General features: G+C 42.3%; 1 protein-coding gene across 2 annotated transcripts in view; it reads left to right on the forward strand.

Annotated features, from left to right (window-relative positions):
* MDM2 (MDM2 proto-oncogene) overlaps window positions 1-16,959 on the forward strand; it is a 45,821-nt gene that overhangs the window by 14,503 nt on the left and 14,359 nt on the right. For both annotated transcript variants that reach the window (XM_064508886.1, XM_064508889.1), the window contains exons 4-6: window positions 14,516-14,590; window positions 14,961-15,094; window positions 16,129-16,178. In XM_064508886.1, coding sequence (XP_064364956.1) covers window positions 14,516-14,590; window positions 14,961-15,094; window positions 16,129-16,178 — 259 coding nt within the window. The remainder of the gene's footprint in view (window positions 1-14,515; window positions 14,591-14,960; window positions 15,095-16,128; window positions 16,179-16,959) is intronic.

The raw sequence follows: 16,959 nt of genomic DNA on the forward strand, positions 1-16,959 counted from the left end.
AAAATTCCCTTAAGCAGCTGTACAAGTGGAACACAGCTGAGGTGTGCCCTCTACAGATGTCAAGATGTGCATTTCCAAAGAAGCTTTCACAGAAGAGAACAGGTTCAGCTTGAAGTACAGAGTAAATGAGCTATAAAACAGAACGGCTCTGCAAATTACCATTGAAAGTGTCTTCATTGGTAGAATCAACCCAACTCACCTTGCAAAGAAAGTCTTCAGCTCCCTTGCAACATAAGGAAAGTTGGATAGGGCTAACTAAAGTAAGTATCAGTGGTAACGTACTCTTTAATTCTGACTTCTGGGAATGTGGACCTAGTTATCAGCAGAACATAATTTTTTAGTGAGATGCTATCACAGGAGGTAGTGCAGGGTTTTTCAGCCCAGGTGACTGGTACCAGAGGTAATTGTAGGACATGCAGGGTGTAACCACTGTGATGAGGGAGAGACCACCGAACAACAGCCTTCCTTCAAAGGGGGTTATTTCTGGGCCCTGTTTCCATCTCCAACTCTCTGCTCCCAGCTGTATGTTCCTGCTGTTTTTGTTGTGATGTCTCCTGTGCTCATCTGACTATGATAAATCAAGCTGACTTACTAGCAGCAAATAAAGGAAAACGTCCTACTACTGAGCTGGCTAACTCTGTGTCAAGTGAGCCAAAGCTAGCTCAAAGGAGGGTCAGAATACTTGGCTGGGAATGCACAACTCATGGCTAGACCAATGTTTCATTAGGACATTAGATGGGCTCAGGTCATTTTTTTCAGTGAGAATTTGATGGGCTCAGCTGCATCACGTAACCATGCAAGATGGCTGGGTCAGACCAGCACCCAGCTGCTTCTGAAAGAGCCCTTACCTGGTAAGGCCACCAGAGTTTGCAGCTAGCAGTGGGGATAACAGGAAGATGGGAATGTGACATCTCTTTTTGCAGTCATGAGCTGTGAAATCCACCAAGCTTTCTGTAAACTTCACCTTCAGTATGCTAAGCCAGCTGAGGCACATCCTGTCTTTTCCCCTTTCTACCTGTATGCCACCATTCCAGGGGTGTCCTGGCCTAGTCACTGCATAGCTACTCAGGACAAGCTTGGGGAACTAATCTTGCTGAAAAATAACCTGCAGCAAAATTGCGTTATTTTTCAGGTGTGTCAGATCCCTTCATCCAGTTTATGCTATGGCTGCGTAAATAGCTGCGCCAGTACAACAGAAGGGGCAGCAAGAGGATGGGAACAGCTGGGTAGGAACAGATCTCTGAAATGGCATGCACACTGAAGAAATACTTGTTAAAACCTTGCTATCTGACCATTAAACAGAACAGTTTTAGTGTGACTGTGCAGCTGAGTGAGTCCCATCACTGATAGGTTCCCTAGAGCACAGCAGATACAGTAGATGATCTGCCTGACCAGGGGTCAGGAAGAGTAAGATAGGCCCAAGTCAATGATTCTCTGCAGCTTTACCTACATCCTGTCTGGTGAGAAAGATGAGATATTGTGGCATCTCCTGAACTGAAAGCATTAAAGACCAGGTTAGGCAAGTATCTGCCAAAAGGGATGGTTTGTATTTTACCAGTCCTGCTTCAGTAGAAATTAGGGGAGCAGATGTTCTCATGAATCTTCTTCAAACCCTCAGTGCTGAAAGCCAGGAGACCTGTGCTCTCAAATGTCTCACTGCACTATGTTTCTGGATATGTTTGTGTGAGGCTTGTTCTACTTACGTGAGGAAACTGTAGGCTGTCTGATGAGCCAAATAAGTCATGATGCAGCAATATCTTACAGAGCCATAGAGGTGGATTTGGGAATTTTCCTTGGAGAGTAACGCTGTCATAGTGTATTTCTCTTAAAGTCTCCTACCATGCTGTGTTCTCTATGGCCTTGTCTCATATCTGAGCACCACAGTTTCAAGATAATTAAGATGGGTCAGAAGTCAAAGCACAATGCCTGAATATCTATCCAGGTACACAAGAAAGGCAGAAGAAACTGCCAACAAAATACACAGAATAAAAGCTACTACAACTAGAAAGAATATTTCTAAATGTAGGTGTGATACGTATTGGGCTTCTGCGATACCTCCTGAATGAAATAATGCCAAAAATCCATGTACTTGCTTTGTCTGGAGGCAAGTGAGATACTAAATCTTCGGTGGAACCATGCACAACACAGGCAAATATTTTGCATGACTTTTTAACCTGCAGTCAGAGTGGGACTGGTTTAGTTTGTGTCCTACTTTTGCAGCGGCATTAATGGAATGATTTGTAAAAGTTTTCTTCACTTATTTCTAGGAGCCTTTCTTCGCGTGTTTAGGATGAAAAATAACCTTTCACCACCAGATGGCACAAGCACCAGCAAACTGTCACTGACAAAGCTCCTTACAAAGCCAGGATGGTCTAAGGCTGTGGGCAAAGTTTGTGAACAGAAGTAGTTTACAACAGGGCGTTGGTAGTTAGACCAATTAATGGAGCCAGGGGAGGTGGTAAAAAGCAAGCTTACTGGCATGCATATCCTTTGAAAATGTATATAGCAGCTAGATTCATATTTCCTCCCTCCCTCCAACTTACCTGATAGACGCTGGGTGTTACCCTGAACTGTAGTGCCCTCAGAGGTTTCAATTTTTAGGGCAGCAGGGTGGGGGAATCCCCCTGCGTCTTCCTGTTTAAATATAGTCAAGGAAAATATTCTGGGGACAGAAACAAGTTACCTACAAGACCTAACCATCTTGTTCAAGTTCTGTAGTGGAGCTGGGCCCATCAGAGTCTTCCTCAGGCCAGTATCAGGTGTCAACCAGTATCAGGTGACTTTCAGAGGGAAGTTGTGAAGAACCAAAACAATTTAACAGAACAGGAAAACAGCAGCTCAAAACAGGGTGTGAAATATGTGGATATTAAAACACTAAAAAAAAACAAACCCTCCTGCTATCTTTTTTATTATTGAGCCAATTCTACAAACATTTTCACATGTAATTACAGAAAAAATAAGATATGTAACCATATTTGCAGAAGAGTTTGCAAGCTCTTTCTAGGAAACTATTTTTGTATGTCTAGAGAGTGCATGCTTTACATATACTGTGGAAATACTAACAAAACCTGAAAAGCAGCAATGACATGGGAGAAGGAGAAAGAGAATATGCAAGTATTGGGAGAAAGGCATAGTAGAGAGGAAAGAGCAGAAATTCAGAGATGAATGTAAAAAAGAAGCTCAGGACAGCGCTGGTCACCCTAACCTAGTATTTGGCACCTAAACTTCAGAATGCCAAAATCACACTTTCTTAGTTTCTAACTGCAGCTGTGAGAGTGGAAAATGTACATGAGCGCTCTCCCCTTCATTCAGGAGAAGCATGTGGCTGTCACATTCCAGGGCCTCACCACCCCACTTGGCACAGGCAGATGAATCATCACAGCTGGTGCACTGGAACTGCCTCTTGCATCTCTCTCAGCTCTTGTCCCAAGAACAGCCAGCGACCTTCTTTGCCAGATCATTTCCCCAAAGATATATGGGCCTTTTGAAGGGCCTAGGTGCCTAGGCTTAGCATCTTGCACACGGCCTTGCAAATCTTCCACAGAAAAACATTTTTCTCTGTGGCAGATTTGCCACTGAAGGATCACCAATATTTGGGGAGGTCTGGAAAGACCTACAGCTCTCAAGATCTTTAGGAACATTTGCATGTTCTGTTATGGCAAAGGGATATTTCCTATTTTGGTCTCCTTAGATAGCAGTCATGATGGTAGCCCTCCATTAATTCTGGAAGATGAGATTTAGTTCCTCCTTCCCCAGCTCATGAAACCCTTTTTTTACCAGACATTTGGGTAGGAAAAAGGAGCTGTGAACTGTACTGTACTGGGCTAAACTTACTAGAAGTAACTGAACTTACTAGAGTAAGCTGCAGAATGGGAAATTCTTACATAGATGGAGTCTGGAAGCTGAGGCAAAATAGCTCCTGCTGTGTTTTAGGTAACCTCTGTGAAAGCAAGGGACAAACCTTGAGGATCAGTGGAAGGAAGAGATTAAACAGGGCCAGTAAGAACATCAGTGAATAAACAGTGGATATCATCAAAGCCGTTACATCCTTAACGGTCGTTAATATGTTTATGTCATATCGATATTAACTTTGACAATCCTGGCAGATTATTGCCAATGGACAGCAAGATGACTATAAAGATGAGGGTTATGTTCTCTGTGGAGATCCAAGTACAGAGAGCTATATACATGGGACTGAAGGAAATAAACACATAGTCAGCCATGAATAAAAATAGAGGATGCAAGATCTGATAGATCTGAGAAGTCTAAACCTTCCAATTTGAACTATTGATAAAGGAAGAAACCTGGAAAAGAATCACTCAAAATAAAAATATAATCTGTGGACCACTGCAGCTATATCATAACTATGCCATGTGGATGTTAGGATAGTTAAAGAAGAACTCATATACGCAGTGTAAAAATCCCCTTCCCTTCAGATCTTTTTTTTTTTTATCAGAACACTGTAATATATGACTAGAAACACTAAAAAAAATTACTGCATATTTATTATACTACGCAAACCACACACTCTGAGAAGACTGTCTGCCTCTCCAGTATACCCTATCTCTTTGTGCAATGTTCAATATGCTTGAGGTGTAAAACACCGTCTGGCAAGCTACTTTGCCAGCTAGGAGAGAGGAAAATTTAGTACAAATTTGGCTATAGCTCTCTGGGATCCATCAGTGAATTTATTTTGTACTCCCCCAGCTTGTCATTCTTGTACGTATATCTACTGGCTCTTGATCTAGAAAACCTGCCTTTTTCTTCTGTGTTTTTCTCATAAGAGTGTCTTTCGCTCAGTCCAAGTTTGGCCATCATTTTGGTGTGCACAGGGTGGTAAGATTGAATGGCCGCTATCTGGACACAGAGTTATGCAGTGTTGGCTTGTTTATAAAGTAATGCAGTACATACAGACTCACTATTAAGAGTCTCTAGATTCGGTCTTTTTCTTGGTTTGGTTCTCAGTTGGGGTTCAGGCCGATTGTAATGCAGGATGCTCCAGCATTTCCATGGATTCAGACTGTACTGGTTTCACTGGACTGACAAACCCTGTTTTGTGCATCAGTCAGAAGGTCCGTACCACTGCAGTCACTGGAAGGTAATAGATTGTGCACAGATACGGCTCTCCTCCTAGTAAAACTGGGACAGCAGTTTTCTTACATAGAGCTGTTGTTACTGTTTCCTCCATCCACAGAGGGAACCTTTGTCTTTCTGTGGCATGAATGTTTACTTACATGTTGTTTTTTTCATGTCTGTGTTTAAACAGGTATGAATTTACTGACAGAGGAATGGACACTATAAAAACTTCTCTGCTTGCTTCTCAGGAACTATATACATGCCAGCAATTAAATGATGAGGTAATATTTGATCAGGGCCCATCTGAACCAAGAGAGGGCATATAGATAAAGAAAAATGCAGGTTAGTTAGACAGGAAAGCAGCACTGCTCTTTAAAAGCATGACTTAGCAAGGTAGCTGCATCCATGCCTAATTTGCAGGAGATAAACTCATCTTCTCAGCAAATCTACTTCCAAACTGCAATACACATCCAAGCTTCATAATACAATCTTGTTTGTGATTGCAAGAGACTCTTTGACTGAAACTACTCAAACTAACCTTCAAGATTTCAAGTCCAGGCTAGCCCAGACACTAGATAATGACTTGAGTAATCACTCCAGACTATTTGTGTAGCTACTAGCATTGTTGTTTAACTGTGTACACTGCAAGCTATATGCTAAAGGTATATTGGCAAAGTTATGCTCTCAAAAGTAGAAACCCAGTTAATAACCCAGAAACCCCCCAAAAAAGTGACTTTGTACTTCACAAGCAAAATCAATCATATTAGTGAAAAGACTGTAAGAACATACAGCCTATGCTAAAGCTTTTTTCAGGATTGGACAGCTCTTCCTGGGTGAAGGAAAATTATACTCCAGTCAACAAAGCTGTATCAGCAAAATATTAAATTGTGAAGCAGACCACAATAAGGTCTTCAAGGGAGGACATTATAGTGACTTAATGGTCCAAAACAAGCATTAGTATTCCTTGTATTCCTTGTGGCAGCAAGAAAGCAAGCATGGGAGCATGCAGGAGAGATGTGGACAAATGAATTAGCAAGGCTGGGACAATTCTAGCTCAGATCCATATGATCAGATCAGTATGGTCAGATCCATAGAACGGGTCTCAGCTAAGAAGCAGCTTGTGTAAACTAACACCCTCCTGGGTTTTGTTGTTAGTAACGAATGAACAGTTTAAATAATAGCCAGACAGTTAAAATCAATTTTTCTATCTTCCCCTCCTCTAATCCAAACTGCAGCCTGACTTTAATAGTACTCTGAGGCCTGACCTCATCAGCAACTGTAGTCTGTCCATATATGGCATCCCAAACAGGCAGGATTTGGATTACATGCTATGTTTGGTTACACCTCTCTTAGACCTGTGTTGTCCTTGAATACATTTCAGTGTTTCCTTAGGAGCTTCTGAAAGACACCTCAGTCTTTCCCATGAATCCAATTAGCCTGTCTATACCACACCCACACCTGCCTGGGCCACTCCCTTCAACAGAAATGTGTTTTGTGCTAGATTGAATACTGCATTTGAATGACAATTGAACACTGAATTAAAAAAACAGTTTGCGACTGAAATAGTGTCATCCTAGTTTGCTTAAACAAGGCACATGACCATCCTTAAACTGAGGCTTTCTCTGATCTAATTACATACAATCAAGTACTCCTACAGAAGGCGAGATCACTGGATTATTTAATTTTCACAGCTACAGATTAGTAAAGTGGGCAACTGTCACATTCTAGCCACATACTTCACCCTTGTTTAACAAGAGTAGGGGGAAAACATGTTTTCTCACTCAGTAATGTTCCCAAGCAAAACTACTGTGAGTCAGAAGAACTTTTTCCTGAGAGGTTTCTCTTTCAGTTCTTTAGTATCACTCTGTGAGCTGCTTTCAAAAGCAAGGACTAAACAGGAAACTAAAGGAGAGAAAACATATCTTAATTCCATGTTGGATATTGAGCACTTCCAAGCAGAAGTTCAAGATAGTAGTCTTATATTTTTGCCAGTTGACCTCCCTTTAGAAGGCATACACTATTGTTTTGGTTAATTTTGCTTGGGGCTGATTGAGCTGCTACTGAGTATGAATCAAATTTGGGCTGACAGACTCCCAGTGTCTCGCAGATGCCATAAAGAGTAAACATAAGCAAAAGAACTTCTGTCTTCTGATGTTGGATTATTCTAGCTTTAGGTGTTTTCGAAACAGTTTGTGCTTAACGCTTGCAAGAGCAGAGCTTACTGGAACTGAGTGTCTGTATGAGGAAGGTAAGAGCTCATGACCAGCTATTAAAAAAACATTTTGTTTTAGACCATCTTTGCCATTCCACCTGACATAATTTTACATCTTTCAAAATAAACAAAGTTGAATTTGGTAGCTGCTTGATAAAGAATTGTGGAAATGTAAGAAACTGCTAATCTAATATCCAAACCACCCATAAAATACTGAAGGTAGTTGAGACCAGAGTGTGCACGCTGGTGAAACTGCTGAATGCCTGCCACGCAATATTTCCTAGAAGGCCCCAATCCAAAGCATGGCTATGATTGTTAGGAAAGCCAGCGCAGCCCAAGGGAAGCCAGACACAATTCCCATGCACCAGAGAAACACCAGCACTGTAAAGCTTTGTGTTCACTGTTAAATAGTTGCAATAGCATCAAAGATCAAACCTGCCTTTCCATCCAGTTCTATGGTTCCTACTCTTGCTATGGGCCTTGCTCTTGATTTCCACTTGTCATTATTGTCTGTTCGAAATTGTCACCAGGAAGGCTGCATCGCTGTCTTATTTAGTAGAATTTGGGCTTCACCTGTGGTAAGAAGTTTCTGGTGGTGGTACTACACATCGACCTATCTCTCTGTTGGAATAGGTTTTAGCTTGAAAAGTATTACTTCTCAGAGCTGGGCATGGTATTACTGGCATGAGGCTTACTTATCAAATGCGCTTTTTTTCTTACACACTTAAATGAAACAGGAATGTCAACAAAACAACAAAACTCTTTCTCTTGTATTTATCCAAAGTGCACTGATCCAGAGACTGGCATGTAGGGTCATGGCAGGCTGAAGCCCTTTGCTGAAGCAGAGAGGCCTGGCAGAAAGCCCTGTTAGGCCGTACATGCCCATTATATTTCAGCATCCTTTTCCCGCTGCCGTTATATCTTGCTGTGCCCAACAATCTGCAGCACATGACTGATCACAGCTTTGTGTCACACTAATAGAGATGTAGTCTAAGGCTTTGGAAACAGTGCATCAGCACAATGTATGGACCCAGAGTACTTCTTTTTTTTTGGCCTGGGAACAGCTGATAGGCAGCATATGAGGTTAACCCACCATCTGACAGCCCTGAAGCAGCAAACAGCTTGTAGATCAGAACTGACAAACCCTGGCCATCCATGCCACTTATCTGCATGTGGGATCTTTGGACCAGCCATTTCACGTATGTGCTCTGTGTTGACTAGCCAGTAAGCCACAAAAGGATAGGTAGGACATGTTGGAATGGGAAAGGAAAAAAAATTGGCGAGTAACAGAAATCTGGTATTGAAGTCTTTAATGGCCCATCCATTCACTTGGGCTGGGCATCCTGGCAGCACAGCAACCCACCTTTCCTCTGGGATATGTGCCTAGACCAGACCTATTTCAGAAAAGAATTTAGCTTACAAACTCTGAACAACGAAATGTCCATAGTTAGAATCTTAATTTATATTAAAAAGAGTTTCATATTATGTTAGTTAACCATGATATGCAGTGGGTATCTCCAGTTAAGGCAGCTGGGCTACGTCTGAGTCAGATATTTTCTGTATTGTTAGAAACAAATTACGCAGAGATTGAAAACCCGCTGCAGGTGGGGCTTTAGTGTAATGATGTTTCCTTTCTTTTTAGGACCTTATAATAGTGGGGAATTCATTTCTCCAAACTATACAAACTTATTATTCACCCTTTAAGGATCTATTACTTTATCTACAGTACAGAAATTTATGTACAGAATTAGCATTCTAGAAAGGTACTCTCTCTATATTCTATTTGTAGCAAGAATAGCATATAATACTTGCTTTCTTCTCAGAAATTTTGCCAAAGTGTACATGCTTCAGGGAAGTTCACAGAGTTGCATCTGCCCTTAATTAAGACAAATCACTGTTTCAGACAGAGAGAAATTTTCACTGGAAGATTATTTGAGAACACTGAATTTTACCCCCGAGAAAGGACTGATGACCCCTTTCCTTATGTATTTTATGAAGAGTCAACATAGAGGTAAAAATAAATATGCAGAGCTAAAATGTGATCATTTTGGAATATATATTACGACATATGCATACTCTAAATAAATACTGACTTCAGTCAGTTTGCACGTTTTTAGAATCTGATCTCTCTTCAGTGTGGTCAGGTGGTCAGCATGAGTACCATTTTTTCCAAATAAAACATTTTAACTATACTTGTCCAGCATTATCAAGCATAAGAAAACAACTGTGCATGTTGATGTATATACAGCATATGTTGTATTAATGACAAATAGGAAAAAAGTGGTGCAGTGTCACATGTCAGGAAATGCCCTCCTATCTCTTTAACCAAGCACAGACAGCATATTTTACTTACTCTCAGCTCCCCTTGACTTGGGATTAGTGTGTCTGAGAAAAGAGATAAGATTGTCCTCCAAGACTAATAAAAATTCTGAACAGAAACTGTTTTTCTCCTAGCAGTTAATGAATTGGTAAGGAAAAATTGTGAAAGAAACACAATTTAACTACAAATTGGTTACAAGATGCTGTTGTCTGAGAAGAGGAAAAAGAAAGCCATAGCTACCATCTTAGACTGTGTTAATGTAGAAAACTTACTGCTAATTTAAAAATCACCTGAATTAATTTCTACACAGCCTGAACAAAATGATACTTTGCTTAAGACAAGGCTCAATAATGTGACATATTTTTGGAAGAGCTACAGAGATACTCTGAATTTTTATTTTGCCTCACTAAGGTAAAATGCATTTTGTACAGAAATTGAACAGTTTACATGCCACATCAGGACAAGACTGAACATTGATAATATTGCTGTTCAGCATTAAATCTTAGTGTAGTCACCCAGTTCTACATTATTGCATTTTTCTGTAAAATTATTTTCTCCTAGCGATCGAGCTAGCTAGCTAAGGATCTCAGTAAATTTGGGTGCCAGGTGGAAATTGGAAGCTGTATCTTACTTCGTGAATGGCAGGAGATTCCACTCAGGAAAACAGATTTCTGTGCCTTGAAACACTGGTGATAACAGAAAGTAAATGCGTTTTCAGAGTTCTGACAGCTTCTCAGATGTCACTCACTGGACCTTGAGCTTTATGCTTTAGAGGGATAACAAGCTGTCCTGAAAATCTGTCATCACACAAATGTCTAGATTTAAACTATTTCTGGAATTTTCAGAAGGTCATGTTGTTGTTGAAAAATCTTTATTTGGCCGATGGACAAGTCCAGGCAGTTATCCATTGCTTGTTTGGACAAGTTAGTTGTCATGGAAAATTAGTATTATTGAGTCATAGAACATAGTGCTCACTCTACTACAGCCTATCTTTAAACATTGTCTGTAGCACTTGTTCTTTAACCACTGTTTTCATTGCTCAAATATAATTTTAAAACATCGCTATGGCCAAAGACTAAACCCAAGAATCAGAAAGCAGAGTTACACTGAGAACTAACTAGTTCTACTGGAAGTGTAGATGCCAGAAATTAATTAACTAACAGTGAAAATAACATACGTCTAAATACACTGCGCTTAAAGGATACTCAAAATTACAGGATGGGAGATGAAAGGAACATAGTTCGCAGATTATCCGATTCTCTTTGGATGAGGTAAAATTTTCTACTTCCTCTCCTAAGTATCAGTGAAAAAACAGGTTAAAAAAAGAGCATAAATGAGGCTTGCAAATCAAATCCTATCCAAAGATATTATTGTCTGTTCACACAGGCAACACATTCTGTCAATTTATGTGGATTATAAGAAAGAGCCATTGTCTTCATTAACCTTCGAAAAAGTTGACATAGCCAAGAAAAAGTTGACATAGCCAAGCTTTCTGTCCTTAACACATGCTGGAGCTGGATTACAGAAAAACAGGGTTGCTATCAGAGCTCTTAAGGTTATTTATTCTGAAAGAAATGCTCTCAGTGTGATGTTTCAAAGTTGGAGTTCATGAAGTCGGGGCAAGAGGCCTCCATCGGTGGGCACTGTGCGGCCTTGCGCCGCGCACTGCAGGAGCAGGGCTGCGCCCCGAAAGCGCTGATGTGTCCAAGGGGAATTCAGAGAGATGTTGCACTTCTGCCTGCAACCAAGGCTTTTTGATATATTTATTTTTTAGTAGAAGTGAGGCACTGTAACGGAAGATCAGACTCATTCACGCGTGCTATCGCCAAGCAGCTCTGGTCTTACAGCTCTTGTCTCCTCAATGCTTCACGTCCCTAAGCAGCAACACGTTTTATTTGTTTACTAAAATCCTAGGGTTTGGGGGGGTGGTCGTTACGCAAAACACTGTGTCTGTACTCCCCCCCCCCCCCGGGGACAGGCAGGCAGACCGCGGCCCGTGCCCCAACTCCCGGGCACGGCCCGCCGCCGCCTCCCTGTGCGAGCGGGCTTCTCCTGGGCCTCGCGCGGCGGCGGCGCCGTTGGCGGCGCCGGGCAGAGCCCCGCGCCCGCGAGGGGGAGCTAGCGGCGCCTGCGGGCGGCGCGGCGCGGCGCGGCGGGGAAAATGGCGGCGCTGGGCGCGAGCCGCGCTGCGGCGCGGTAGAGCCCCCGGCCCTCCAGCTGCCGCCGGCCGGGCAGCGGAGCGGGCGCGGCTGGTGGTGCGTGCAGGGCCCGGCTCGCTCGGGGGCAGGGGCGGAGGGGCCGCCCGGGGCTCGCTCGTGGCGCGCGGCGGCCCCGGCGCGGGGGGAGGGGAGGCTGAAGCGCGGCGGCGGCGGCGGCAGCTCGGGGCGCGGCGCCCTGCGGCTTCCGCCCGCGGGGGAAAGCGGGCCGGGGGGGAGGGGGCGCGGACACCGGCCTGCTTCTCCACCCCCCCCTTCCAGCGGGCACGGTGAGTCAGCGGCGGCGCCCTGCTCGCTCGCCCCCCCCGCGGTGACTCGGCAGCGCCGCCGCTCCGGGTCATGCTCAGGCATGTCGCGCCGCGGCCGGCGGAGGAGCTAAGCCCCGACTTGCCTTCCCTTGGCAGCGCTATATAAGGGGCGGCCCGGCTCGGCCCAGCTACCCGCGGCCGGAGCCCGGCGTGTGGGTAGGACGAGGCCACCCAGGTGAGTGGGCGCTGCCGCGGGGGCGGCGGAGCGCGGCGCCGGGCCGGGCCTTGCCCGCTGCGGGGCGCCGCGCCGCGCCCGCCCCTCGGCGCGAGGGGAAGCCCGGGGTGTGTTGCTGCGTTACATGTTTGGGGCCGTTTTCTCCTTAACTGCAGGCAAATGTGCAATACCAAGATGTCCTCCCTTACGGGCCCCTCTTCTGTCACCGCTTCGGAGCAAGAGGCACTGGTCAGTAGCTCTGTTAGACGCGCGAGGTTTTCCTGCTTTTTGCAAAGCTTTTATCCCCTAATTAAGAGGGGCTGTTTTGCTCAGGGAGCGATGGTTAGAGAAAAGGCAGGAAGCTGGGTGAAGATGCGCTCTCTTTGGTCCTGTAATTGCGAAGTAAATCTTTCTCATTCGTGGGTTACAGTTGAGGTTGGTGGTTTAGGTCTGAACTCTGTTTCCTGGACAACTTCCATGTTCAAGTTACTTTCTTCGAATTAAAAGGGCCTTATAGTTAGATTTGATCCTGCTAAGTGCTTCGTGGTAGAAAATGTAACAGGTGTCATAACTGAAGAGTTATGGAAGATCTTTGTGCAAAACATACATTGCTTGTAAAAATAGTGTGAACTGATGTTGCCGTTATAACTGTAGGTTTTTGAATTTGGCATTTTGACTTTCTGCTGTCTTGGAATTTGTAAGCAAATTGTAATAAGAGTCTTCATTTCTATTTAAGGCTTTATGCATCTAGGCTTTCCATGATGAAGTGACAGTGCAGAATAGTGGACTGTGGCTCGATCTTTTTTTTTTAATATATTTTTAAAGTCATCTTAATGTGGAGCTATGATATACAGTCAGGTCTGTGTGGAAGAAGTTCCTGCTTGCAGGAGTTGGGGAGAGAGGGCTTGGGGGTAAAAGAATCTCAGCCCATGCACCCAGTGCGGAATCAGGGACCTGAAACTATGACTTGCCTTACTATGTTAAGCAGTCTTTATTGCTTTATTAAGCTAGTGTTTGTTTCCTTTATGAAACTGCAATATATCTTCCATTCTCTAAATAGTTCTAGCATTTGGAAAGGGTGAATAGATATGTATCACTGTTCACATACTTGTTTAGTCTTTTTCCTTGTATGTGGTTCTTGCATCTAATTGCTTGTTAATGCATTAAGACTTCATGTTGGTTTTCGCAGATGTTTGAAATGGAATATAGGGAAGCCCCCCTCTCCTCTTAGGCATTTATTCTTTGCCTCATGGTATTTTATTAAGGTTTTCTTGCAAAATGTTTTTGTAATATGTTCTTTTTCTTATTTTAGAGAATGTGTTTAAATAACTAAATATTAGCCTGTTCTTAGAATGTTCTTGATGTTGGTAAAGTGTCTGGAGTAGCATATACTGTGCTGGGACCTCTTGGACAATGGCTCCACAGGCATTTTCTTGGCAGTTGTGCCAGCCCCTGCAGCTTGTCCTTGTCTCCTGCACTGTACTAGCACAGCTGTTTGTTTAGCAGTGCGGTGAATGGCATCACGACACTGCACTGGCCAGGAGAAAAAAGAGAGGGAAAGTAATTCTGACCCTCCTCTATCTTGGAAATTGTTCATAGAATGGCCACAGAAATAACTCTACTGGCATAGTGCCGGGTGGGGGGGGGCAGGGTATTGTAAAGGTAGGAGGGACTGAAAGCTGATGGAAAGGGCAAGGGCTGCTTATCCCCACTAAGAAAAGCCTAAAGAAAGCAAGCAGCCCGGCTGCCAAATGTAAACCACAGCCTCCTGAACTGTCATGGAAAGAAAATAGGGAAGAGATGGACCAGAGCTCTGCTTTGTTCGTTGCACTCTGGACCTCACAGGTCCACGTGCCTTCCTGCCTCCTCTCTGGAGTCACTGTAGTGACTAAAGGTGTGAAGCTGAATTCTTCAGGGCCCAGCCCTGTTCCAGTGGAATCAGCAAAAGAATCTTGTAGCTCCAGTCAAGAAATCTGTGTGCACCACTGAAAGATCAGGGTTCAGGCTAGGATGTACGGTGTATGAGAAACTTAGTAAGATTGCGTTTGTGGTATTTTCTTTTTAATTTCCAGCTTTGCAAAGTCAAAAACTTGAATGCAGATAGATTTTCATGGAGTTGTGTGTTTGTATATCAGATAAATACAGAAGGAAGAAACTCATCTGTATAAATAATACTGTACTTACTGAATAACTGCTGCAGACTGTTTTTCTTTCTTCTTCCCACCACAGGTTAAACCAAAACCATTATTGCTGAAGTTGTTGAAGTTAGCTGGCGCAGAAAAGGACACTTTTACTATGAAGGAGGTGAGAACTTTTAATCATCAAAGATAGATTACAGTAAATGGAGATGGATTCTTCTTTTGTTCTGGGTGAATGGGAGGGAGTAGTTCACTGCTTGGGTAGAAAGTACTGAGACAGGACATTGTTTTCAGTTCTCCTGCTGACTTGTTAGATTGCCTTGAGCAAGTTTCTCAAACTGTAGACTGCAGTTTCTGGCTATCTGTAGAACAGCAGAGTACTTGGTGAACCATAGATGAAAATTGCAACTCAAAGGGAGTTTCAGGCACTCGGTATGAGAAGAGCAAACGTGTCAATGAATTTAATGCCTTTTCTCTTACACTTGTAACAACAAAGTGTATGTATTTAATGTCTGCATATTTCATTTATTTTACAGGTAATATTCTATCTTGGCCAATATATTATGTCTAAACAATTATATGATGAAAAACAGCAGCATATTGTGCACTGTGCAAATGATCTCCTTGGGGATTTATTTGGCGTACCAAGCTTTTCAGTAAAAGAACACAGGTAAAATGGCATGTTTTTCTGAGAGTCTCTTCATGAACTGATGTAGAACATAATGAATATGTATGGCGTTTTTTAGTTCTCTGTGCCTTGAAAGACGTTTAGTTCTCTTTTATAGTTAATCACCTGGTCTGATCTTTTTCTCCTATTTTTTTTTTTAATTGGAAACTTACTGAGCTGATGTTTATGTTCATAACCAACGAATTTCAGATGATCTGCAAGCTTGAAAGGGGTACAGTAGCCTCAGACACTTGAGTTTTGAGAAAAGAATTTTCCCATTTCGTTTGTAATGTAACAGCTACAAAGGGATTGCAGAAACATGTAAGATTGGACTCCTGACTTGACAGCCTGTGTATGAAGGAGGCAATCTAGGTTTTAAAAGTTAACAGCAGAGAACAGTCATATTTGATTCCAGTATGTTCTCCTATGCAATAATTGTGCCTCACTCCAGAACAAAGCTCTACAGTATTTTAGCCTGCCTTTTGAATAGGTTGCCTTGCTGCAGTGCTTATATGCCTGGTCTTCTGAGCCTTAACAAATCACGGTTTAATGCAAGTTTGCTTGTCTTACAAGACCTGTGCAAATGGTTTGTACAAGTTCTAGCAAGAATAATTTTGAATCAGTGCTAGAGCTCAAAATCACTGCTGATTTGTTAGGAACTTCTTGTCAAATTGTTTTAACAAGAGTTGTGGTCTTCTGTTTCCTGGCTTTTGAAGTGAATTTAAAAAACAAAGCATTTTGAAATATATTGAGGTGAATAAACTCTCTTCCTGTTCTTCAGAAAGGAAGAAAGAGTGCTTTTTGGTTTGGGCATTGTTTTTACAAGTGAAATAACAAAGCTGAAATAACTTGAGCAAGACAGAACAACTGTTTTCCACATTCCTCACAGAAATTAGTATGCTTTTTGGGGGCATTTCTCATTATCACACTAAAAATGATTAATTCTAAAATGGACGTCTTTATAGGTAAATGCACAGAGTATGTATGAACTCTGCAGTAACTAACTTGCAACATCTCTTTTTTTATCCCCATCTAAGGAGAGTATATTCAATGATTTCCAGAAATCTAGTAGCAATCAATCAACAAGGTAAGCTAGTTTTGGAGGGCCTTTTTTGCGGGGGTATAGAAGCAGGGAAGATACAGATGCCTACAGTAATGCATCTTGTGCGTAGTGGTCAGATAACATCCATGATGAGCTATTTGAGTTTACATGGCACTGTCCAGAGTGACTGCAAGTAAAAGCAAGTCAAACCAGGCACTGTTTTTTCTGGAAATAAAATTGAATCTGAACTGCATTTGGGTAATTTTGTGGGACATAAACCAGAGCAAGCATAGTGAGAGCTGAACACAAATGGGACTGAATTCAAAAATTTAATTGTTTGACTGCTTGTATTTCTTACAAATCAAATTTTTTTATGATCTTGAAGGGTTTAGAGCCAAAAATGAGCTGTTTGAGCTTGTGCCAACAGTGAAGTCAGGGTAAACCTCTTTGATTTTTTTTTTTCCAATGTGTGTTTTTTTTTTTTTTTTAATTCTGTTTTCATGTTCAAAACTTAATGTGGAATACATTTAGAACAGGTCATAAGCTTAGCTACATTAGCTAAATTGAGTCATTTTTAAGAAGTCTGTATGCTTAGAAAAAGTTGGTAACTCTATGGATAGATACTCCATAAATGGAGAATTGTTACACACATTCTTTTCTGGAGTATAAAAATGCCCGATACAGCTGTAATTTTGGGGTAATATAAGAAGTGAGCGAACCAAAAGTAAAAAAACAGAGGCAGTTTTGTGAGTTTCATTCTAAATCCGTATTAAGGACACCATTTGTTTCTGATTCTTTTTAAAGGTAAGTGCTCAAATGCTCAATG

This window comes from Dromaius novaehollandiae, chromosome 1 (genome assembly GCF_036370855.1).
Source record: "Dromaius novaehollandiae isolate bDroNov1 chromosome 1, bDroNov1.hap1, whole genome shotgun sequence".
Lineage (NCBI taxonomy): Eukaryota > Metazoa > Chordata > Aves > Casuariiformes > Dromaiidae > Dromaius > Dromaius novaehollandiae.